Source organism: Peromyscus californicus, unplaced genomic scaffold (assembly GCF_007827085.1).
Source record: "Peromyscus californicus insignis strain IS unplaced genomic scaffold, ASM782708v3 Scaffold_3__1_contigs__length_106647218, whole genome shotgun sequence".
Lineage (NCBI taxonomy): Eukaryota > Metazoa > Chordata > Mammalia > Rodentia > Cricetidae > Peromyscus > Peromyscus californicus.
In genome coordinates, this window is record NW_026294551.1 from 38,474,380 (window position 1) to 38,498,926 (window position 24,547).

The 24,547-nt window shown below is 41.5% G+C and overlaps 1 protein-coding gene across 6 annotated transcripts in view; it reads right to left on the bottom strand.

Annotated features, from left to right (window-relative positions):
* Acaca (acetyl-CoA carboxylase alpha) overlaps positions 1 to 24,547 on the bottom strand; it is a 272,460-nt gene that overhangs the window by 25,024 nt on the left and 222,889 nt on the right. For all 6 annotated transcript variants that reach the window (XM_052759693.1, XM_052759691.1, XM_052759690.1 and 3 more), the window contains 5 exons: positions 14,770 to 14,913; positions 14,119 to 14,239; positions 9,803 to 9,899; positions 6,940 to 7,036; positions 5,290 to 5,425 (listed from right to left, as the gene is read on the bottom strand). In XM_052759693.1, the coding sequence (XP_052615653.1) occupies positions 5,290 to 5,425; positions 6,940 to 7,036; positions 9,803 to 9,899; positions 14,119 to 14,239; positions 14,770 to 14,913 (595 nt within the window). The remainder of the gene's footprint in view (positions 1 to 5,289; positions 5,426 to 6,939; positions 7,037 to 9,802; positions 9,900 to 14,118; positions 14,240 to 14,769; positions 14,914 to 24,547) is intronic.

Consider the following 24,547-nt stretch of genomic DNA (forward strand, 5'->3'; position numbering starts at 1 on the left):
TGTAGCCAGGTTGGCCTTGAACTTATAATCCTCCTGTCTTTGTCTCTTGATTGCTGAGATTACAAGTATGCATTTCCACGCCCAGCTTCAAACTCCATCTTATGACTTTAAAGTTACCATTCCACTGCCTCACTTTACTCATCCTTACTGCTGGGAGAGTGAGGCTTTCGAGGAAGCTCTAACATGTAATGGCTGACTACACTAAAACCAGAAGAGACTTGAGTGATTGAACCTATCTAAATGTGGCCTGGATTTCCTTTATGTTCAGAGATGTCAGGAACTGTATTGATGGTACTAGCAGTTATGTGATAGGCTTGGATCTGGCTGCCAAACAAATATCTTTAGTCACTAAAACTGATGTAGAAAAAGAACTTTAGGCTTCTTTAAAGCTGCCATGCTTAGAGCTAAAATAACACCTCCATCCCCCCTGGAACACCAACAGACCCATAATGCAACTGTTAAAACACCCCCAAACAGGCTATTCAAAATATAAACACAAAGCAACTTCTACAATTAATATGCTAGTACTGAATTGCAAATTTCCCCAAACCAGGTATTTTGAAACACTGATCTCTGACATACAAATGTCTGAAATCCCTTCATATTTAAGAAATAGAGTAAGAACTTAGCAAAGGCTATCAGGGGTGGGGGAGATCTCCAAGGGTTTATGCTAGAGTCAGTTAGGGACATTTAAAGCCATGCATGTGCTTGTCATTCCTGGTGCCTGAGAAAAGCAACTGGACTGGAAATAGAAATATTGATCCGTTCTTTACTGGAAAGGAAGGAGCTTTCTAGCATCCTGGGAAAATACATCTGCATGAATGGTGATCACACCCAGCACCCAGGTATCATCTCTGCCTGGGGCTTTCATTGTTATACAACACGGATAAGCTGTGGCAGCCACATGCACCAAACAGGGGGTGGGGTGTGGAAGCATCTCCACAGTGCCCCACACCCGCAAACTGGAGGGGATCTTATTGGCTTAGGCAAGATTATGTTAGGCACTGAGGTAAACATTAGGCATACACAAGCTGCATACGTGTAATGTCTCTCAGGAGTTCATTACGGCTGGCGGACATTGTATTTCAACATCCAAGTAATCAGAGACTTTAAAATAGACTTTCATTCCAGTTAAAGTTTTCAATAAATGTGGTTTTTTATTGTTATTTATAACCTGTCCTAGGAAAAAATAATAAGTATAACACGAAAAGCCAACTGAGAGTGACCCTATAGCAGCACCAGCAGTGAGGCGGCTTAATATCACTGGGATTTGCATCCTATCAAGCTATTCACGCTGAGGCTGGGACCCTGGTGCTAATTTCTAGTAAATTTCACGCTTGATGTCTCCCTGTTGTGGGTCATTGCCGGTTCGTCTAAATAAACTGCTTCCAAATGGCTCTTCCATCTAAATATTCAGCCAGTTTTTATAATTTAATTTTGCATTATGCTGAATAGCCTTCCGGCCAGATAGAACTCGTTGGAAAAAAAGCACCAATACCATCTTGACAAGCTTTTATTTATTTATTTATATTTTTTACTGCTCGAATTAGACCTCCTAGGCCGACTAGTAAAGAGTTTTTTTTCCCCCTCCACTAATGTCAATTTTCAGCATAGCAAGAGCTGTCTCTAATCTTTTCCTACTCATTACACACAATTTTGGAGTCATTTTTCCCACAGTGCAGTCGGCTCCTGGCTGTGTGTTTGTGTGCACTGAGGGATGGCATAATTGTTTATTTTCCCTCCCTGCATAATCCCCAGCCAGTATTGAAACCAAAACTGCAAACATCTCCCCAAGGGATGTGAAGAATGACAAGAGGCTCTCAGTTTAGGTCCCTTTACATGAGGTAATATGTGGGAGACAGCCTGACCTGTATGTACACAGGAGAGCCTGCTCTTCCCCTGCTTGCTTTCACACAGATCTCCATTTCCCCTGAAGTCTATTTGTATTACGTGATGTGTACATGGATGCATCACACCAAAATTCAGAAGAAAGAACTTTACTCTGGACTATATTGGGCCAATAACTCATTTCCAACCAGGGACAGGAAGGAGGGGGTGGCAGTTATTATTTAATGAGCAGGGTTTAAGTTGAAAATGATAAAGTTTGGGACAGCAGTAATACTAGTTGTCAAACAGCACTATGAAGGTAGCTACCAATAAATGCTACACTTAGAAATGGTTAAAATGGGGTTGGGCCTGGCTAGTGCTTGGATGGGAGAAATGGTTAAAATGAGGATCATGTGTATTTTACCACAATTAAGAAAATAACTTTTTTGAGACAAGAAGTTACTATATAGAGCAAGCTAATTTTTAATTTGCTATTATGTTCAGAAAACAAACAAAAACCAAAAATCATTTGAGCTCTAGCTATTTCTTCCTGCAATAACCATGGACATTTCCAAAGAAGGGGAAATAAATAGACAAGTGATAACTTTCTCAGGATATCCAGGGATGCTCCAAGTTGACTGGTTCTGTTCCTGGACTCTGGTCAGCCAGAGGGGGAGAGAGAGAAGAGGGGGAGGGGGAGAATGAGGAGAGGGAGAGAGAAGAGGTCAGGCAGGACGGTTCAGTAGGTAAAGGCACTTGGTGAGCAAATCCGGCAACAGAGTTAGATTGAACTTTGAACTCATGCAAAGGACAGAATTGACTACATAAAAGCATTATGGTGTGCTTATATGTGTATGCACCCCATAACACACACACACACACACACACACACACACACACACACACACACACACACACACACACACACACTTAAAAAGAGAGATGGATTTACATTCTTCTATCAACTCTTGTCTTTTTTTTTTTTAAAAGAGATTTACTTACTCCACACCTCAATTCATGTGAACTGCAAACAGCAATTTGACGCATCTCTTAGAGGTGCTTCCGTGATTACAGAGGCCAGCACGAAAGCGGTTAATACAGTTTCTAGTGCAAAGATTCATTAACCCCTCCACACTGAGAACAGGGTCTTGCTATGTAGCCCAGGCTGGCCTCATGTCAATCCTCCTGCCTCAGCTTCCCAAGTGCCTTCAATGAATCTTAATTCTGTACTTAATGTTTCAGGGCTTAGCAACCAATAAGAGACCAATGCCCAAACAGGCAGCATAATTGAAGCTTTTAGTAGAAGTGGCAACTCTGACCTCTAGGTAAGATAGGATAGGCAGGGTGACTCCCTGTCAGTGTGCCAAGAAGAGTGCATTCTTAGTGTCCTGCAGTGAAGTCACTAAGGAACAAAATCACTGAATTCTCAGGTCTCAGCATAAAATATACAGCAAAGGAAGTGGGAGCCAAGTGAAACTGACTGCTAACTGGATCTCACATGTATGAACAAAAGAGAGTTAACTCCCGCCTCGATCCCAGTGTCCATGTGGTATCCTCTCTCGAATACCTGGTATTTTGCTTATATATTACAGCCTTATCAGACTACTCAAAGAACGTTTTTCCTGACTTCTTGAGGCAATAACTGTTTGACATATCTTTGTTTCTTCAGAGGCAGCTAATAAAGTTGCACAGAGGAATTCAGTAAAAGTGTGTAGGGGTGACCTGATTAAACTATACACTCCTTTTCTCATGATGTTTTCATAGATGATTCACCTTTATATTTAACAAAAAAAGTACATAAGGGCTGGTAATATGATTCAACAAGTAAAGGTGCTTTCTATCACACCTTAATTGAGTTGGAATTCAGGACCCGTATGATGGAAAAAGAGAACCAATTCCCACAAGTTGCCCTCTGATACATCCTCCCCACAACCAAACATAATAAAAAAAATTAAAGTACATACATGGGGCTGGAGGGATTGCTCAGTGGTTAGAGCATTTATTTCTCTTGCTTGAACATGGGTTTAGTTCCCAGAACCCACATGTTGGCTCATAAACATTTCCAACTCCAGTTTCAGGGGAATCTGACATCTTTTTCTGGCCTTTCCTGGACTTTCCCCGGTACCAGGGGTACATATGTTGTACATAAATACAAAATAGGCAAAACACCCAGACACATAAAAAATTGTTTTAAATATACATAAGCATTAAGCTGTATGTGTAGTCAAAGCCTTCTGTTGGAAAAGGGGCATCTCTCTAGTAAATATGGGCTTTTTGATGAATGCAAAAACAGTAACAACAGCTCTTCATTTTCCCAATGAAGCCTGGCAAGTGTATGTCATTGGTAAAAATTGTGAGTACTTCTCACACATGGCTAGTAACCTACAAGGGGGAGCTCTCCCAGCCTGTTCCTCCCTCAGAAAGCAGAGGCAATCCTGCTGGAAGCTTTGTGTAGGCTCTCTATGGAGAGCTCAGTACTTCACATTTCCACGCTCTCAACAAACTCAATCACTCTGGCATGTCAGCTCCATCCATTTCCCCAGCCCATCTATTCCTTTAGAGTCCTAAGGTGAATGAGGAGCGCGCCCACCCACATACCCTCACAGTCTGCAGACGCTGGCCTTTGCACAGCTGTGGGTGCCTATCCTTCTATGAGGTAATCCTTTTTGTCTCTCTCTGGATTGTCCACAGTGGCTCTGTTTATGGAGAATTTTTACTTAATGATGACACTGGCTGCCTAATCACTAAGAAATTCCCATGGCATGGACTAGAGCCTTTATACTAATGGTCTAATCTGCTGGAGCCACAGGCCTAGGGCTGTTGGTGGATAATAATAAAAGATATCACAAATTGCCACAAAGAACAGCCAGTCTCTGGTATAGAATTTCTTCATTTTCTTCCAGTTACTGCTCATTTCAGAATACATCTTGGTCACTGGAGAGTGTTAGAGAGTGATGTGAATAAGGAGCATGTGCAGAGAAGAGGGGTGGGAACCTGTGAAATACCACTTCCCAGGACAACCAGAACAGTCTAACGTCTACTGTGGAAGCCAAATCCTCAGCAGTAGCCCACCTACACAATAGTAGATTATTCTGTAATTTTTTTCGTGAAATTAGGAAATATATCTTTTTTTTGGGGGGGAGGATGTCTGAGACAGGGTTTCTCTGTGTAGTCCTAGCTGCCCTGGAACTCAATCTGTAGACCTGGTTGGCCTTGGAATTAGATATCCACCTGAGACTAAAGGCATGAGCCATCATGCCCAGTTTAGAAGACATATCTTATTGTTCTAGTACCTCAGAGGGAGCTGTCAGGTCACAGGTGATGAGCTGTTAGCACACTTACAGGATCTCTATTACTTACACAATGCCAACAACACCCCCCCACCCCGCCCCTGCCTAGTGATTACTGATTCCTCTTGATCCCAGGGCAGACCAGTCACTTTCTTCCCAGCCCACTAGTCACCTTTCATCCCACCAGAGAAGCCTCTCCAGTTGGCAAAGACCATTAGAGGTAGCCCTTCACGGTTGAAGTCCTTGATAGCCTGATAGGTCTTAAATGCAGAGTCTGGAAACCAAACCTGGCCAGCCTGCTGTATTATCTGTTGGGAAAAGTCAAGGAAGAGCTAGTTAACAACTGTAGCTGGAAGTTTTCCTGTGTCCCGCCCAGTCCTACAGCCGTTTGGTCCCAAGTAAACACACAGAGGCTTATATTAATTACAAACTCTATGGCCTATGGCTCAGGCTCAGGCTCATTATTAACTAGCTCTTATAACTTAATTCAACCCATTTCTATGTTTTGCCATGGCTTTGTGGAGTTATCTGTTCTCTCACATCTTGCTTCTCCTGGCAGTGGCTCACAGCATCTGCCCTGACCCCGCCTTTCTTCTCTCTCTCTCTTGGATTTCCTGCCTGGCTCCATTCTGCCCTGCCATAGGCCAATGCAGCTTTATTTATTAACCAATGGGAGCAATACATATTCAAAACATACAGAAAGACATCCCACAGCAAACAACAGTTTGAAGGAGAACCTCCCTCAGCTGATCGAGCTGTTATTTATTAAAAAAGAAAAGATCCTGGCTCTCTGACCTTGTTAAACACTCTTCTCTTGGGAGCCTGACGACACCATTATTCCTTAGACAAAAGGAGGACTTGAACTGCTTCTCTTAAGCAGTCATAGGAACTCCTTTCAAAGGCGACTCAATTCCATTACTGTCTCTTTCTTTCTCTTTTGTGTATGTATGTACATGGGGGTGGACATGTGCGCACCTAGTGTGCATGCATTCGGAGCCCAGGAATCAACAATGATGTCATTCTCATGTCCTATCTACTTTGCTTTTTTGAGACAGAGTCTCTCACTGGCCTAAACTTCACTTAAATAGGTGAGGCTGGCTGGTCAGTAAGCCCCAGAAATCTCCCATCTTTGCCTCCCCAATGTTGGGATTACAGACATGTGCCACCACATATAATTTGTTTGTTTTTAAATGTGGGCTCTGGGGATCAAAGTGAGGTCTTGTATGGCAAGCACTTTACTGACTGAGCTATCTCCCCAGCCCTACACTACTCTTTGAAGCATGCCAAGTGAACAGTCTCCAAGTCCTTTCACCTTTCTAGTACTGTAACTTAGTTACCAGATACTCAGTGCGATACTGCTGCGGAGCCTTCTTATTGCTGTCCTTCACCCTTCCCTTTCTAAATAGTGAAGAGGTACGAAATGGAATCCGTCTTTAAGGAGAAAAAGTGGGGGTGGGCTCTGGAGACTATGTTATCATTCCTAGGTGTAGCTCAGAGAATCCGGAACAGATGCGCATCAGTGCCTGTTGCCTCTCTGTTAGACTAGCTCCATAACAAAAGTAGACTGCTTTCTGGCATCACCAATACCACTGTAGAGGCCTATTTAATCCTTCACATAAAACCTGGCTTGCAGTGATCTAGAGGTATCTTGAAAGTGATCACAGTGTTCTGCAACCATTTATGGTGGCTGCCACCCTTCCCTCTGAAATCTGGTGGCTTGTAATACTCCCAGTATATCTGTGGGCACTGTAGAAGGGAGACGACAAACTGCAGGCACAAAAGAACTCTAAGCACAGCACAAGGAGTATTTGATGTGACCAACCTTGGCTTCAGAATCCAGGTTTGCGGGATCAGCTGGGATACTGAGTTCCACAGTTCGGGTTTCTACAGCAACTACTCCCACAGGTATTCCCCCTAATCTGGGGTGGGGAAAAGAGGAGAGACAAGCCACACAGGAACATAATGCATGTGGATATTACAAGTAGGCGTTAATTTTCATTCACATATAAACACTGAGGGAAAACTGGAGGCAAACAAACAGCAGGGAGACTCCGACGCTCCTGGGGTTAAGTGTGAGACTTCCGGGGTTTGGTATTCATTTCGCAAATATGGAGGAGAGTCCCCTCACACTCACGCATCTTCTAAAAAGCCCAACAGGATAAATTCAAACTGAATGCCGCATTAGGGGAGACTCAACAGCCTAGTGCACATGTCTACTTCTGTGGTTGCCAAATGAAACTTTCCAGTTTGCTGTCAATCAGCTCTTGATGGTGGAACACAGCCTGAAACTGCTGGCCTTATGGGATAGAACTGTCATAGTTAAACAAGCCCCTGCCCTTCCTTCAGTGGAAAAGAACAAAGAGACAGAAATATTTTTTAGTAATAATCTTGATGAACTCTGTATCAGAAGCAGATACTTAACTTCAAAACTATGTTAAGACTTAGATGTTTGAAGTTTCTGCCTATATGTTGGGTAATGATCTCCCGTATTGGTCCTCATTAAGATTTCCTAGAATGAATCTGAAACGAAAGGAAGAAGGAAGAGAAACCAAGAGGGCAAAGCCAAGGGAAAGGTGAATCCTTTACTCTGGAAATAGGACCCCCTTCATTCTGTCGGTTGCTTCCCTCTGGGCTGGGGCTGGGGCTGGGTTAGATTCTCATCCCTATGACATGTCCATAACAAACTTTGCCATGAAGGATGGTCTTTAGCTGTTACATCAACTACTGGAAATGGATTCTTTTCATCACAAGAGACCTAACTGGAGCTGAGTGGAGACCACCCACCACCCCCTTGTCACTTGCCTGCACTGAATCAGAATCAAAAGCCCTCTAGACAACCAGACAACGAGCAGGAGGTACACAGGAGGGTTCAGAAATATTTCTGTTCACAATGATTAACACTCCAACTGGAAACTTGTAATTGCAAAAGCCACCCTAAATCGGTAACTTATAACTTATATATTAGGGCCCATGTGACCTAATAAAGAACATCTTTATCCGAGTATTACAGTTATTTATTGAAGTTGAAAACAGCTCAGAACAACTTCTGTTTTCTATTATACTTCATATAAATTTTATCAGGCTAGCACATGAAGATGCTACATCTTGTTTTATAGTGTGTCCCTGGACAAGGTGCCATGGAATAATAAAAGACAATTTACAGCCAATAGCACACATATTCCAAACATACATACCAAAGATGAGTTTTGGCAGCACTTACAGTAACAATCCCAGAAGAATACATTTATATTTATTTCTTGAAATGCCACTGCCTTTGAAAGAAGCTAGCTCCATTTGTTTTATATACTTCTGAGCATGTGTATGTGTTTGGAGTAAGAAGCTCAGAACTCATCAGATGGAAAGAAAGGAAGAAATCAGAGTGAGTGTTGGAATAAACAATAGCTGAGCTAACCAAAGCCAAGCTTGACTGGTCTTGGTTGCAGAGTAATCCCTGTTCTAATGTTAAGGGTAAAGTATTGTTCTCTCATATCCCACAGGAAGATCTTAAAGACTTTAGCAAAAGTTTGGCTTTGGAAAGCTTAAAGACTGTCCTGCATTTTATACACAGGAAAAGTAAAACAGAATAAACAATAACAAATCCTCAAAAATGTCGATTCTGATATAACATGAGACTCTGTAACTAGCCACTGTATGCCCCACTTCCACTTCCTCAGCAGGAATTTTACCAACACAAATAATTCTCACAGGGATGCTGTAGCTAGGGGTGAAGGAAAAGACCTGACACTTGAAAGAAAATGAACAGCTAGTTTCTGAGTTCCTGTCTCAGATGACTCCTATTCAGTGTCACAGTGGAAGGCCCTGTCTGTGGGATTCACCATCTGATGGCTCCTTGTCACTGGCTGCATGAGGCATGCTGACCTGATGTACTGAGAGAACCACAAAGCCTAGAATTATTTTCAAGGCTAGCATCTAAATCTCAAGCCAATGTGGCATGTTGGAGAATCTTGAGCAGGTGCCTCTTTTCACCAAGATAAGAAAAACTGATTGCCCCCTGGAGGAAGGTGAGCCCTGATGCAGATCTCTCAGGCAGCGTGTCTGCAGCACAGGCCTAGATTAAGATCAGCCTTGGCAGGTGCTCGTTAGAGCAAGCACGACAGATTATTTTGCACAGAGCTTGCTGTTGAGTGAAGCACTTCTTAGAGTGGGTATTAAAATTTAATAGAAACTTCAATTCCCACTTGAAACATATGGGTATCCCAGCAACCCATGCCAGCTTATTTTACTCCTGTTTCAGATTAAAATTTTTTTTTCTCAACTGAAATCTGATTCTATTCCAATACAATGCAGTATTGTGAGTCACTTCAGTAGTCATGGTGTCAGGAAGCGACTCCTCTTGGGGTGCACAGAGAACCCTGTGGTGCCTGCTCCCGAGAAAAAGCAAGCGGTCTTGTGGGGAGGGACCCGACTGGTGATGGCCACCGTAGGACAGCTTTGTGGTCCCCAAAGTTTTCTCTTGCAGAAGTATGAAAAGGAGATATTACCAAAATCAACCTTCAGACTAAGCACAACACGGCTAGAGACCAGCAGGCTACCTTGACTATGGCTACCATCTGATAGTCTTAGGAAACCCAGACAAAGCTTCACTGGTGAACGAACGCTATGACCCTTCCTTCCCTATTTTCACTTGGGAAGAAAAAGAGTTTCCAAAACAAAAGAGGTCTTACCTGGCTCTACCAACCACCACAGTCTGTGCCCAGGGCTGCATAATCTCTGAGAAAGACCCATAGTCAAAAAATCCACTCAACCACTGGCCTTTCTGGGCTGTGAAGGAAAAGGAAAAGGGGTAGGTGGAAAGGAAACGAAGAGCATATAAAGACAGTCCACCTGTTAACAACATACTGGGCTGATGAGTTTAAGGTGGGATTTGCGGACTGACTTTGAGGAGTTTGTTGTTTCTAACCGTATTATAATAGATGGAAGCATTGAACAACTGAGTGTTCATCTGCCTTCAGAAATCATCTCCTATTTCATTTGCTAGTCTGCATAGAATCATTTACCAGCAAAAGCATCATTTATTGTTAAACGATGGGGTTCAGCTAGCAGAGAGTTTGCATGCCTTTAAATAAATAGCTTGCCTTTTTCCAAGACACCACAAACATTTGTCAAGAGGCAGCCAAGTCATTAAAGATGTTTTCAAAATGTTTATTTCTATTTTAAAACTTGTCTGACAATTGTTTGATTCCACTGATTTTCTTTTAATGAGAAGATGAAAACATAAGTATTAATGATAAGATGAAGACTCAAACTTGGAGGTAAATAAGAAACTCAGTCTCTCTGCCAGAAATGCAACAATAGACCCACTTTATTTATGGCTGACAAAGTATAATCTTTCTATATGAAGGGCCATGACTACATGCCCTTGATAGAACAAAAACATAATGGTTAAGATATATCCACACACACAAAAAAGATGCACACAATAACACCACCTCCCTTCCTCATCCAGTTCATATACTGACAAGGCATGTAACTTTCACCACCTTAGCAGACAAAACTTTCGTCTCATGGACATGAATGTTGACCAAGTACCCATAAAAGCTTGTACAGACAACTGTTTCCTTGTTTGCCCTCTCAGCTCACAGTTTCTCAGTGATTCTTCTAATTTGAACATGGCCCTCCACCCCCTAAACCTCAAGTCCAAAACCAATTAAAAGTAGAGATCTGAGCAAGCTAACCTCTGCTGACTTAAACAGGACGGAGAGTGTTTTATCAAGACTAAACTTGTAATTACTGTGTTCTACATTCCTTGCCTCTATGGCCCCAGTGTAAAATGTGATCATCCATTTCAAAATTATCTCTCTATCGTGAGCCCAAAGCTGATCGTTTAGATTCTGGGCTCGTGTTGGGCGTCAGTTTGAAGAATATCTCGGCACTATCTCCTCTAATAAATGACTTTAACTTTTCACCTAGAAGATATCTGCTTTAACTTATCATAGGGAATCATCTGCTTTCTTTAACGCTTCCACTAAATTAAAATCTGAAGTCACTCGATTTGGGAGCCAGTGTTAGCTGCACCTAGACAGCAGGATGAATTACTAGAGAGTCAATGAAAAAATATTATCCAAAACGCTAGAAAACTTAGTTTATCACAAATTTCATTTTATTCTGTAGGCCTTATTAATAATAACCTGGATAATGCCCACTTACACATGTACTTCTGTTCACCCAATGAAACAAAGGTGTTTTGCTTTTTGAGACAATCTAACCCAGGCTAGATTTGAACTTGCAATCCTCCTGCCTTACCCTCCTAAGTGCTGAATTAAATGCATATACCACTGTGGTTTGCAAAGGGCCCAAATTCTGATGAAGGTTCTAAACCAAACTGGTTCTAGTTTCACCAAGATACTGAAATTTTAACTTTATATGCCTGGATCATTTTATGATAGTTACTTTGATAATAATGATTCAGAACTATAGAATTAATTTCAAAATCAGAATGTTTTCTTGTTTCAAAACCCTGGGGAGCTGGCTAGAAGTATAGCTAAGGGGGAGGATTCTTGTCTGGCATGCATAAGGCCCTGGGTTCAGTCTCCAGCACCTCACAACAAAATCGCCCTGCCTTACATGCTGATTAGGGAGGAAGGGGCCATTGGCTATGCTAGCTGGATTTGATGGTCCCACAAGGAAGGCCACTCTAGCTCAGATGTAGACTTGGATGCCACTGAGATGCATCCCTGTGTTTCCCCAGAGAACACTCACTGAGCTTTGTTCTGAATTTAGAGGAGACCCACTCAGTTCCCAGAAAAGTCCTGGGTTTTAAAGGCTAACCACTATGTCAGACTTATGGTTCTCAACATCATCATGTATAAAAATAAGGAGAAAAGATGACTATGGTGATTTTTCTGCCTATGTAAGAAAAATCAATTTTATTAAAGTTACTAAGAAAAGACATAGGAAAAAAAAGGTATGGTTATAAATTAAAACTAACGGTTATAAATTAAAACTAACAGAATTCTCTTGATTTTTCTGGAATATCTACAGTTAGACATCAAGATGAAGCTCTAGCATCAAAGTAATAGCTATGGGATCTTGCAAAAATATGTATATGGAAGTGCTTTTACATCAGACTCTACCTTGAGCAGTTTCTATTAAGTCTTCTTTATGAATAAGGAATATTTCAATAGAATCACAATAACCCTTAAATTTAACAAATTTTTAAACAGTTTTTAAAATTGCTTTATTTTATATGTATGGGTGTTTTACCTAAGTGTATATCTGTGCACCAGTGCATGCCTGGTACCCAGGGAGGTCAGAACAGGGAGTCTGATTCCCTTGGATCTGGAGTTACAGACAGTTGTGAGCCACCATGTGGGTGCTGGGGATTGAACCGGGGTCCTCTGGAAGAACAGTCAGTGCTCTTAACAACTGAATCATCTCTCCAACCCCTACAATTCATGTTTTATTTTAATATGTATAGTATTTTGATCACATGTGTGTCTGTATGCCAGGTGTGTATCTGGTGCCCAGGGAGGCCAGAAGAGGATGCTGATTCCCCTGGAACTGGCTGGAGTTATAGATGGTTGGGGGCCACCATGTGGTTTCTGGGAATTGAACCCATCTAGAAGAGAAGCCAGTGATCTTAATTGCTGAACCATCATCTCTCCAGCCCCTGCAACCCATTTTTATGTATAGTATTTTATTAATGAATAATAACAATAAACATGGGACAGAGAACAAACATTTCCTAACACCATTTGTAGAAAGTAAGGGTCAGGTGTGGTGAGTAGTTCATGCCTGAAATTTCAGCACTTGGCAGACTGAAGCAAAGGAAGTTGAAAGGTAAAAGCCAGCCTAGGCTACATAGCAAGTTACAGGCTAACTGGGGCTGTGATCTGAAACCTTATCTCAACAAAAGCCAAAGTAAAACAGGCCACCTGGGACTTTACAAAAGGAGCTTTTCTGCAACTTCCAAGTAGATTAACAAATAAAATTTTAGATACACAATGCTATTCATTTTTTCTGCAGTGTGTGAGTGTGCATGTATATAGTGTATGTGGCATGTGAGGAAAGAGGACACCTTAGGTGTCCTCATCACTCAGGTGCCATCTACTGGCCTGGAACTACAGTACACTAGGATGGATGGCCAGCAAGCCCCAAGACACGCTCCCCTCTTCCCCCCCCACCCCCGTGCTGAGACTACAAGCACATGCTACCATGCCCAGCTTTTGAAAACAAGAATACTAGGGATAGAACTCAGGACTTCTTAAAAGCATTTTACTATCAATACTGTTACCAGTATCATAAGAAAACCATGAAGGTGGTATTCAACAGTAGTTTGCTAAGAAGAGTGTAGCTGAATTCTACATTTAAGGTTTAGAGACATTTTCTCAAAGTAACTCCATAAATCTGTCTTCTCCCACCTTTTGATTTGGAAACATGGTTTAGCTATTCATCTCAGGCTATTTGAATCACTATGTAGCCCCAGCTGGCTTTATACTGCTGGTGATCCTCATGCCTCAGCCTCCCCAGTGCTGAGACTGTAGGCACATACACCTATAGGTGGCTCAATGCTCTTTGTATAGACCCTAGTTGGCCAGAGAGTCTGATGCTTGGTCGTGGATGTAGCTCAGTGATAAAGTGCTTATCTACCATAAATGAGGCTCTGGGTTTGATTCCCCAGAATCTCCACCCTCACCCTAACAAAAAGGACTCTAATCCTGTAAGACCATGATTTTATAGCTCATATCAAATTGTTTAAAGCCTTTTAATCTACTAAGTTCCTTAGTAACAGAAGGAATGACTTAGTGACTACACCAGTTATGATTAAATGAGTGAGTAATAAAGCTCACTTTTTTCCTGTTTGTTCAAAAAGATTTCGGTTTTTTACATTTTCTTCATAGAGCTTTTTTTTTTTACATCTTCCTTATTTCTAAGTATTTAGCTCCAATTTCTTAATAATATGCTTTTGTGCTAGAGTTGGACAGTGACTAGATAGAGCTTGACAGCTAAAATACCACTGGGTCTTTAAACATATACGTACTTGGGTGAGGACGGCCTGCCAGCATCCACCGAGGATCATATGGGGCCTTTGTGGGAACAAACTCGATGATTCTATCTATAGGATCCTTGGAATTCAGGAGAGGAACTGAGCTGTGCACGCTCTAAAGAAAGATTGGGGGAGAAAGAGCACACCCATCAGTGATGTCAGTCTCATACCCCAGCTCAGCAGCGATAGCTACAGACAAAAGCAGCAAGGCCCACTACAGAACTACACCCTTTGATCCCAACCATCAAGCAGAAGCATTCCAGGTATGTGTCAAGGAACATAAGGAACACACACAGTTCCCAACTCTCATTTAGGAGCCTGACACACGGTGGTGCATTTTGACCTGATCCATTGTGCTCTTGCTCTTTGAGAAGCAAGCTCCTGGAGGACAAATGGCTACTACAGGGAGGAAACTCACAGAGATTTCTGAATATCTGGGGATGTGAACATATATGCCATGAAAGTATCTGTGGCTAGAAAACAGTGGGGCTTAGTGAGACCCAAAGGTATTCTGCAGGTAGAAGGTAAAAGACAGCCTCAAGAAAAATCTATAGGTTGCAGAGAAATACTTCATGAAAAATTCTTCAAGCAGGGTACCTCAAACACAATAAACTGTGGCAGAGATGGTGGGTAGGAAGGGCTCACCTTAGGCATATATGACAGCCAGTGTAAGACTGTGAAAACCCCCTCAAAGTCGTCACAAACAGTGCAATGGGTAACCCCGTTGTTGTGCATGATCTGGATGCCCCCAAGCTGATTGTTGGAGGTGTATACTTCCCGGCCAAGGACCTAGACAAATGAGCAAGTAAAAAGACATTTGTCTCCACAGATATAACAATGTATATAATTTCCTAATTCTCACTAACATTTTTTTCCCTTTCCTCCATTAGACAAAGAGAATCCCATTTTCTGTGCCTTGTTCAGAGGGACTGCCAGGACTTCCTTAAAATTTAGAAAACAAAAAAAGACCTTCAACAGTTACATATACTGTTGCAGTTTTAAAACCATCAAGCTCCCCCATTTCTAGAAGCAACCACAGACATGTGCAGAGGACTTTAGCTCTGAGCTGAAATTGTGGTTGGCAGACTGGGATTCTGGGGCAGCAGCTACATTTCCAGATACAGGTCTGGCAGAGTTTTATACACACACACACACACACACACACACACACACACACACACACTCACACATTAGTGATGAGTCTATATTGAAGACATACTATGGGGTCGGGTGCCTTATTTTTCTAAAGGATTAGCTTTTTCCTTGCATTTGATTTTTAAAGCTGGAACATCATCTCCCTCTCCCATTCCTAAACGAGGCAAAATCCTGAAGCATCTCATGACACACACAAAACCCCGTAGACTTCAGTCTCTTTGTGTGCTGGGTGTGAGGCTGTGATTCATTTCCCAAGTCCGTTTCCCGCTGAGGACTGGAAAGAATTCAGGCCTCACCCCAGTGTCTCTGGAGGACTACCTTGTCAGGTTGGGAGCACTTGAAAATGGAAACCACAAAGTTTCCTTTAAAAAAGAAAAAAGAAAGAAAGAATATTCTTGGGCTTGGAAATTGTAGGGTTTCGTTTCTTCCTGAAGATTGGTTAATAATTTCTTCCAGGGAGGGAGGTTTTCTGACCCAGCAGATGGGAGTCAGGCGGCCTGATCACTGACTATTGCAAACTGCTGAGTGTGTAGTAATTGCCAGTCATCTAGGGTAGCCCTGGAGAGCGCTAAACAGTTGTGGAGTGTTCACTGCATGTTCTCTTTTCTGTTCCCTCTCCTCTCTTCTGAACAACAACATACAATTTTTTTCTTACTAACTTTTATTCATTTTCAGCCTCTTAGGAGAACCTAAACAAATTAAAGGCCAACAAACTCTGTCTATATATTTTCATTTGGCCCTTTCTTATTAGGGCTTGGAAAGGTTCCCCTACATATTGGGTCAGCCCCCTACATCAAGACCTTCCAAAGACTGAGCAAGTTGGTGACCAAAGTAATAACCTCACAGTAATCCCGCTGGCCTTGGTTCCATTTAACTTCAGCTAGGAAAGGCATAGTGAGTTTTCTGAAAAGAATATGGAGAGCAAAATTGCTCTCCGATTACTGCTTTCCTTGATAAGGAAGCACAGAGGACAAGCCTTTCCAGGCAGCCCTAAGCCAAGCAACATGCTGGCAGCTGCTTTGAAGGAGCCGGTGAACAGGGGAGACCATATCTGACCAGTGGGCTGCCATCCTCTTCTCAGTCTGTCTTTAATCTTAGCCCAGGCGCTGCGGCTCTTTTCTCATTCTCCTGCTGTCTCTTTCCATTTGCCCTCTCTCTGACTGATACACTGATCTCTCGGTCACTCGGCTTTCTGCTCCACTGAGTCCATATTACTAATAACACCTCCGCCACGGCCAGTTTACCTCATGAAGGCAGGAGCACATCATTACAAAATAAACTCATAACTTTGACATTCTAGCAAATACATGCCGTTTGTTATTTTTATGGCTTTAGTCTTTCTAACAGGCAGAGGGCATTACATACCTGTTTCATTTATATCTTTAAGCGTGCGTCCACACACACTCTTGCACATGCACCAGGAAACAAAATAGAACAAAAAACCAAACCAATACAAATTTCTAAAGCAGTCAGTTGATGGGAGACTCTGGCGGAGGCAGAAGGTCCGTCATTCAGGGAGGCCACGCTCTGATCTGACTCTGGTTTTATGGCTGTCATAAACCTGATGGCCCACAACTGGTCCTTCTGGGACAGACTGCTTCTCTGCTAGAAGTCATTCAGTGTGATCAGCAGTATTTTTAATTATTAAAATAAAATTGGAAAGGAGAAATGAAATAAAAAGGAGTCACTGTGCTGACCCTGAATATCTGATATCCACAATTTATGTCAGGAGCCAGATACTCCCTGTAGCAGAGGAAAGAGGTGTTTTCTGTTCAGAAACATTATTTTTGGTCCCACTTCTAATACTTGATGATGTTTAACCATGAGAACATTGAGCAGTTACAAAACCAGCAATGAACCAATGAAGGATCAAGCTCAGACAAAGAGACCTAAGACAACCAAGAACAGCTTAGTTATTAACAGTTAGGTGTACCATCTTAAATGCCTCTTTTCAATGAGTTGAAAGGGGTATCCAGAACCAGGCAACTCCCAGAGGGGTTTAACCACTTTCCCATTCTCTTTCCCATTCTATACTGTTATTTTGAACCCAGTGCACACTTCTTTGAACCCCAACTCTACATTTTCAAAGAAGGAGCAAGATTCAGTAACTTAGCACTTCTTCTCACTCAGGTTCTGATGCTTTGGACATGTTTGGGAAAGCAGCAGCATTTCTACATTTCTTTTCCTCTGGGTTCCAAAGAAACCCTAGGCCTCACCACAACTGAGAACATCCTATCTGTTCTAACAAATGCTTATCACCTGAGAAAATTCACTGACTTTATTAATGAAAGAGGAATCACAGGATACATTAGCAGAGCATCCAAAGAGCCCTTTCTGACCAGTGTCAGCTTGGGAAATGGGGGTGGGGTAGAGACGGAAACACAGAAATGAAGCCCTTCCTTAACACAAACAAACAGCAACAATCACAGTTACTCACCAATCAAGAGAAAACAGACCCTTGGTTATCTTCAGCTGCCTGGAGGTTTGGAGTACGCATCCGTGAGATGAGGGCTCTCACAAGAGCTACTCATTTGTAGGAGTCATTGCTGACTCAAGCGATTTTAATAACTTTAGAACACTTCACAATGAAAGTGCCAACCAAGGAAGCCAAATCTGGGCTAGGACAGATTCTATTCTGACCAACTCTGAAACGATTATGCAGAGATAGTCACACAAGTCCTAGCTGGCAACTCAAAGATAAAAAGCACCCACAAAGAATCCTGTTTTTCTCAATATATCTGCCTACCAACCCTTGAGAGAAAGCTGTGGGTCAACAGCCCTCCTCATCGTCATATTTTCATCAAGTAGGTGGGCTTCATTTGTCACTTATTTCAACTTTGACAGAGGCATTTCTGAATGAGTCAAATTCCTTGCAATGTTTTTGGTTCCTGAATCATTCCCCTCACATTTTCTACTACATGATACAAACTTCTAATTTATTTGCCTAACAAACATCTAACACCATTTAAACATAAGAGTCACTCAAAAGGGCACTCCCGAGGCCACCTTTGCCCTGTAGCTCTAAAAGTGGCCAAAGCAGCACTATGAGATAACAAGAAAAGCACGATTCCAGGGTCCTTTGCTTAGGGGTGCGCAGGCCACAGAACTAAAGGGCTAAGTCTGAGAGCAAAGAGGATCTTCATCCAGTTTTGCTATATACGTAAGCTTCATTGAACGCTCCACTTATTGTAGCTGGCAGATCTAAGAATTAAAGTATCTCATGAAAGCCAGTGATCAGTAGAGATGCAATTGTTAAAGGTTTCACCAAAGGTGCTATAGAGCCTGTGGAAATGCTGAGATGCCTAAGAGCTATAAATGAATGCAGTCATACATTCTAAGGCCACTGTTGCTGCTGCTGTTGCTTATCCAGAGACACTGTAGACAGCTCAGGTTTACCACAGCTGACAGGCAATGAAAACAGTCTAATATACCGCCTGCTCTCACCCTTAAATCCCTTTTTGGAGATCAAGATAAACACATTCTGCCTTTCCCCAGTGCTCCAGACGTTTGACTGAAGTGGCAGAGCACTGTGAGGGTTTGTGCAAATGAAATCACTATGTAATACTGAATGAGTACAGTATTTACTTGTCAGGATATTTGTCAGCAGAGGTATTGAGATTTCCAAGTTTCACAGATGCAACTTGTCTCAATTTTTAAAATATTGCTTTATTCTGATACACATATTATTTTGGGAACCTTTAGAGTTACATGTAAATATCTGCAATCATGTGATAATATGGAAAATGATGGTGCATATCAATCATGAAATTAAAAAAAGGAAATTTGCATGTTTCTTCCCTTTCTAACAATTCTTGGAGAGTCAGGGCATTTACTATTTTAGAAAGCAGGGAGTACAAAATTCCTCCAAACCTGAGAATCAGGCTACACAAGCGGAGTCCTTGATGCAATCCTCTCATGGTATTTCCATTCTCCAGAAGGTAAATTTACTGAGCAATCATCATCACTGGATGTCATGCATGATTCTAGGTATTAAAGTCACTCTGGGATTCTATTGATAAAGCATTGGGGAGGGCAGAAAGACATGAGCAAAAGTGGATGGGAGTAGGAAGAAGTGGTAAAACAGGGACAGAAGAGAGGGATGAAAGAGAAGAAAGGGGCAGAGGAGAGAAAAAAGGGGAAGAAAAAATGGTAACAGCACAGCTACTCAGTGCTGCAAGCATCCTCCTTGACCTGAGACAACTACATTTTTAAAAGCTGACAAGTAATTCAATCTCCAATTAGCAATTCTAAGTGGTGCTGCACATATTACTGTGTAAACGTTTCTCCAGAAATATATCCACAGGTGAATGGAATTAAATTTCTTGGGAGCCAGGGACAATATCTCTGTGACCAAAAATATTTGGATGTTACAAAATACACAGCTAAAGGGTTCTACTCTTTCTATACCTTTGTGTCACTGCTGGCACTGGCAAACTGGAGAGCTAAATGGCAGCTGGTGGGTTAGGCTTGAGGGCAGAGAGAAAGCTCAATATACATACTGGGAGGGGGGCTGATTTGAGCCATAGTTTGAGGCAAGATAATTCCCTTGTAAGACCCAAAACTCTGTCAATAAGAAACAAATTCTGACGTGAGTTTGCTGAAGAGTTAACTTGGGCAAAGAGACTTGCTACCAGAGGCAGGAAAAGACTTTGATTTTGTTTTAAATGTATTTTAAAACAAATGTCTTGTTATATAGCTCAGGTTGGCCTCAAAATGACCATCTTGTCCTAGCCTCCCTAGGGCAGGTGTGTGCTATCATTCTCTGACAGGGAAGTATTTAGACACAAGGACACTGAGATACAGACCAGAAAAAGTACCGCAAGACCTCTGTTTATTGAGAACACATGCACAAATTCACCAGCGGGACAATAAGAATTTGAAGGTGGAGTGGGTAAGGGACAGAGATTTACTTATAATGAAAAGGGATAGAGAAGATCCATAGATAGTTTGCCTGTCAAATGTGAGAGAAAAGGCATAGGCTTCTAGATAGAAAGTTGACTGCCAAAAGAAATCACTCATCCCAGGGAATCCATCAACTAAGTACCCATTTAGCTAGAGACATGAGAATACTGACAATAAATCAATTCCAAATATGGAAATACCTAGTATTTTAAATAAAGTCTGGTTTAGAGCCAAGTGAGATGACTCATGCCTGTGATCGAAAGCACTTAGGAATTGGAAGCAGGAGAACCAGGAGTTCATGGCCAGCTTCAACTACATTAGACCCTATCTCAAAAGAAAACCAAGAGGGTAGGGAAAAGTCTGGCTAATTAAGGTATAATCACATGTAACAAAAATGTCCATTTATGGCATAGAATTCTATGACACTGACAAACACAAATATATAGTCACAACCAGTACCACAATAACATGGGATCATTTCTGTCATCATGCTCCCCAGTGCCCTCCGCCCACTCCTAATAAGCATTGACTTCAGTTCTGCTCTGCCTGCTTTGCCGTTTGTAAGGTGGCACCTAAATAGATTGAGAGTGTGCAGCATTCAGAACCTAACTTCTTTTGTTATCATAATGAATGCATCATATTCATTCATATAGTCCAGTGTAGGTAGCTCCTTTTCACAGCTGGGCGCCATAACTCATTCATTCGTTTGTCAGTTGGTAGACATCTAGGTTGTTGTCAGTTTGAGGAGATTATGGAGAAAGCTGCTATAAACATTTGGAGACAGGTAATTTCTGGATTGGACAGTAGTAAGTGTATAGCTAAGTTAATAAAAGAAACAAAACCCCAAAACAATTTCAAAGTAGCAATACCATTTTGCATTTCTTTCAATAGTGCACAGAGTTCTAGCTATCCCAATCCTCATCAGCATTTGGAATCTGTCAGTTATATATTTGGTTTTTTTTTTTTTTTTTTTTTTTTTTTTGGAGGGATGTAGCTCAGTGGTAGAGCACTTATAGGGTTTGATTCCTATCACCATAAACCAAAAAAAGCTGATATCATTTATGGAAAAAAAATGCAATGCTTTGAAACTTGGTTTTAATTTCCCTAATGAGTGGTGACAATCATAATTGCATGTACTTATTTTCCATCCTCAAACAACTTCTTTCAGGGAGAGTCTACTCAAATTTCTTGCCCATGTGTTTATTGGGCTGTTTTCTTATTGAGTTCTGAAAAATTCTTTATGTATTCTGGATTATGTCTTTTATCAAATATATGTTTTTCATAGATTTTTGTTTTGTTTATTTTGAGACAGGGTTTCTCTATGTAGTTATGGCTGTCCTGGAACTAGCTCTGTAGACCAGACTAGCCTCGAACTCACAGAGATCCACCTGCCTCTGCCAGTGATGGGTTTAAAGGCATGCGCCATCATGCCTGGCTACATGAATAGATTTTTTTTTTAATTTGTTCTTAGTCACTTCCTGACTTTTCTAAATATATGGGCACTTGAGGAAAATGGTGGAATGACCAAATGTCAGTGCCCATAGCAGCCAGATACCAGTTTGGTACTCAATAGAGCCTGGCTTCCTGGACAGTAACATTGACTCTTCCTCTGCAGTTTTCCTTTGCATTTTCTTGTTTATATGTGGTGGGTAGCATTTTTAATTTTCTTAAATGCCTTACTAGCAAGCATGGAGCCCATAGGCTACACATATCCTGAGATAGGCATGAATGAGTCCCACATGTTTACAGATATTATGTTGCAATGTCAAAAGATTGGATATTCCTGCAAATGAGAAGTTTATTTTAAATACCATGAAATCAGGAATCATGATATCTCCACAGAATAAGAGCAACTTTACAGAAAACAGAAATGCAATGAATGCATGTCACAATTCCAAGGATACTATAGAAACTCAACACTGACATATTTAAACAGGTTGAACTACTAGAAACAGAAGTCTTATATTAGTGCTGTAATATGTAGTGTAAAAGGGAAACAAATGATTCATTCCTTTTTGCTCTCCTTGGTGCAGATGCTAGGTGATGTTTTTGTGAGTTGTTACTGGTTCCTACCATAACCCTTAACATTTATTTATTTATTTATTTATTTTGTGTGTATGTATGAGTGCACATGCGCTTCTGCACCGTGGTGTACATGTAAGTCAGGACAATATGTGGGAGTTGGTACTTTCCTTTCATCATGTGGGATCTGGGGATGGAAATCAGTTCCTTAGACTTGTGGTAAGCACGTGCTCTTGCCAGCTGAGCCATCCCTCTAGACCTCTTTAAAAAAATTTTTCTACTTGGGCTAGTATTAAATTAGTAACTCTAGTCATATATTATCAGGGCTGCTTTATTGATTGAGAAAAGATATCTTATCAATGAGTCAGGTAGAAAATGAAGATATTCAAAAGTTGATTATCTGTTAAGAAGGTCTAACTCATATTTGCATTTTATGCTATTGATTAAACTGGAGTGAATTCTTTTCCTTAATAACACTGGTCTCTCACTTTTTCAGATATGCATGCTATTTTAAGGGACTTAAATCCTAGGCACTGAGACATTATTAAAATTAGGAATCGGTCAAGACTCAATCGTAAGAATGTGAAGCCCAGACATGGTAATCTGGAGTTCAATCTAAAAAGCTCTTCAAGCTTCTCTCATGATTCAACACTCCTGTCTGTGTACATTAGCTGATTAGACTGTGTGGTGATGGCCACTCTGAAGGAGAGGGGACATAGATTTGGATTCATGCACAGGGGACATCTCCTAGAATGATGAACAGCCAGGAGTCAGATTTCTAAACAGTCTCGAGTCCCAAGTCTTTATCATATTCACACAGCAGTCTGTGCACAGCAAGGGCTCAGGTCTATCTTCCTCAGAAAAGACTGGAGTCCTTGCATTTCTAATCTACCAACATGTGCAGTTCTTGCACTTTTAATTTATGGGTGTTGGGGGGCCCCTCTGACTTGGGAACATATTGGCTTGGTCTAATGCTTGGAGATTATTAAACTTGGAGCTGTGTTCCACTATCAGGTGTACAGATCTTTTATTTAGAAGATATGGTGCTCTAAATGCACAAAGAGCTCCCTGTCACCTTCACATTAAAGCCCCTAGTGCCTGGTAAATGGAATTATATAGCTGTCATCTCCTTTCCCCAAAGTTTTAAGAGTACAATGGGCTCATTTTTTCACACTCCATCCCAGCTTCAGAACTAAGAGACCTACTTTGTATTGATTTAAGGTCTCAGAAATAAATAAACCTGCTTCACCGCTGTGATTCACAACAAATTCATGATACACTATTGCATGATATATTTCAAGCTCTGGCTTCAGCTCTCTTTTTCCTCTGGTGAGTGATGGGGGAGGTGGGAGGTAGCAGGGAGCTGCAAAGCTGACAGCCTGATGGTTATTGGAGATGGCTGAGGACTGCAAATCCAAGAGGAGACACTATTGGAGGAGTACAGGATTTTTAACTGGGAGGCAAGGGTGAGAAGCTAATTTACTTGATTTCCAGGCTGGGGTTGGGGGAGAAGAAAGGTTGAAGAGAGAGGAGAGGGCTGACAGGGTAGTGAGCTTCAAGTGAAGAACAATCTAAAAAAGAGCTATGGACATGTATAGAAAGAGAAAAAGAAAACATATCAAACAATAGTGTAATGAATGGGTGACTAGAAAATGAAGGAGCTGAGGACAAGGTTTTGCCTAAGAGGACCATGTTCACAAACCTAAGTGGGCACTTAGCTTGAGTTCAGAGGAAATGTTTTACTAGCAGCAGGAAGTGAAGAGATCCTTGTGAACTACATAATGTGTGAAGAAGTAGAGGCAAAAGACACCCCAGAATCTTGGAGGGTGAAATGGTTATCCTGGAGATGGGGTAGAGATACACCAGGGTCCACATATATAAGGTGATCTAGTGTAGTGGGGTAATAAATTCTAGCAGGTTAGCTTTTGTTTGTGTGCCTCACACTACGATGCCTTTACTGATTCTACTAAACCTTGGACTCAAAGATTTTAGCTATTATTATGCCTAAAGGCCTATCCTCTAGCCTAAACGATGACCTTTGACAAGGCAGCCGATGACAAAGCAGAAGATAACTGGGCCCCAAAACTTCTGCATGACACCGCAGGAGATCCCTAAGTCTCTGCAGCACAATTAACTTTTAAATGTTCTCTCTCTCCTCTCTCTCTCTCTCTCTCTCTCTCTCTCTCTCTCGTTTCACCATGTAGCTCTGGGTGTCCTGGAACTCACTATGTAGACCAAGATGGCCTCAAACTCAAAGAGATCCACCTGCCTCTGCTGGGATTAAAGACACAAATCACTATGCCTTTCAAGATAATTTGAATTATATAATTTCACAATTATATGC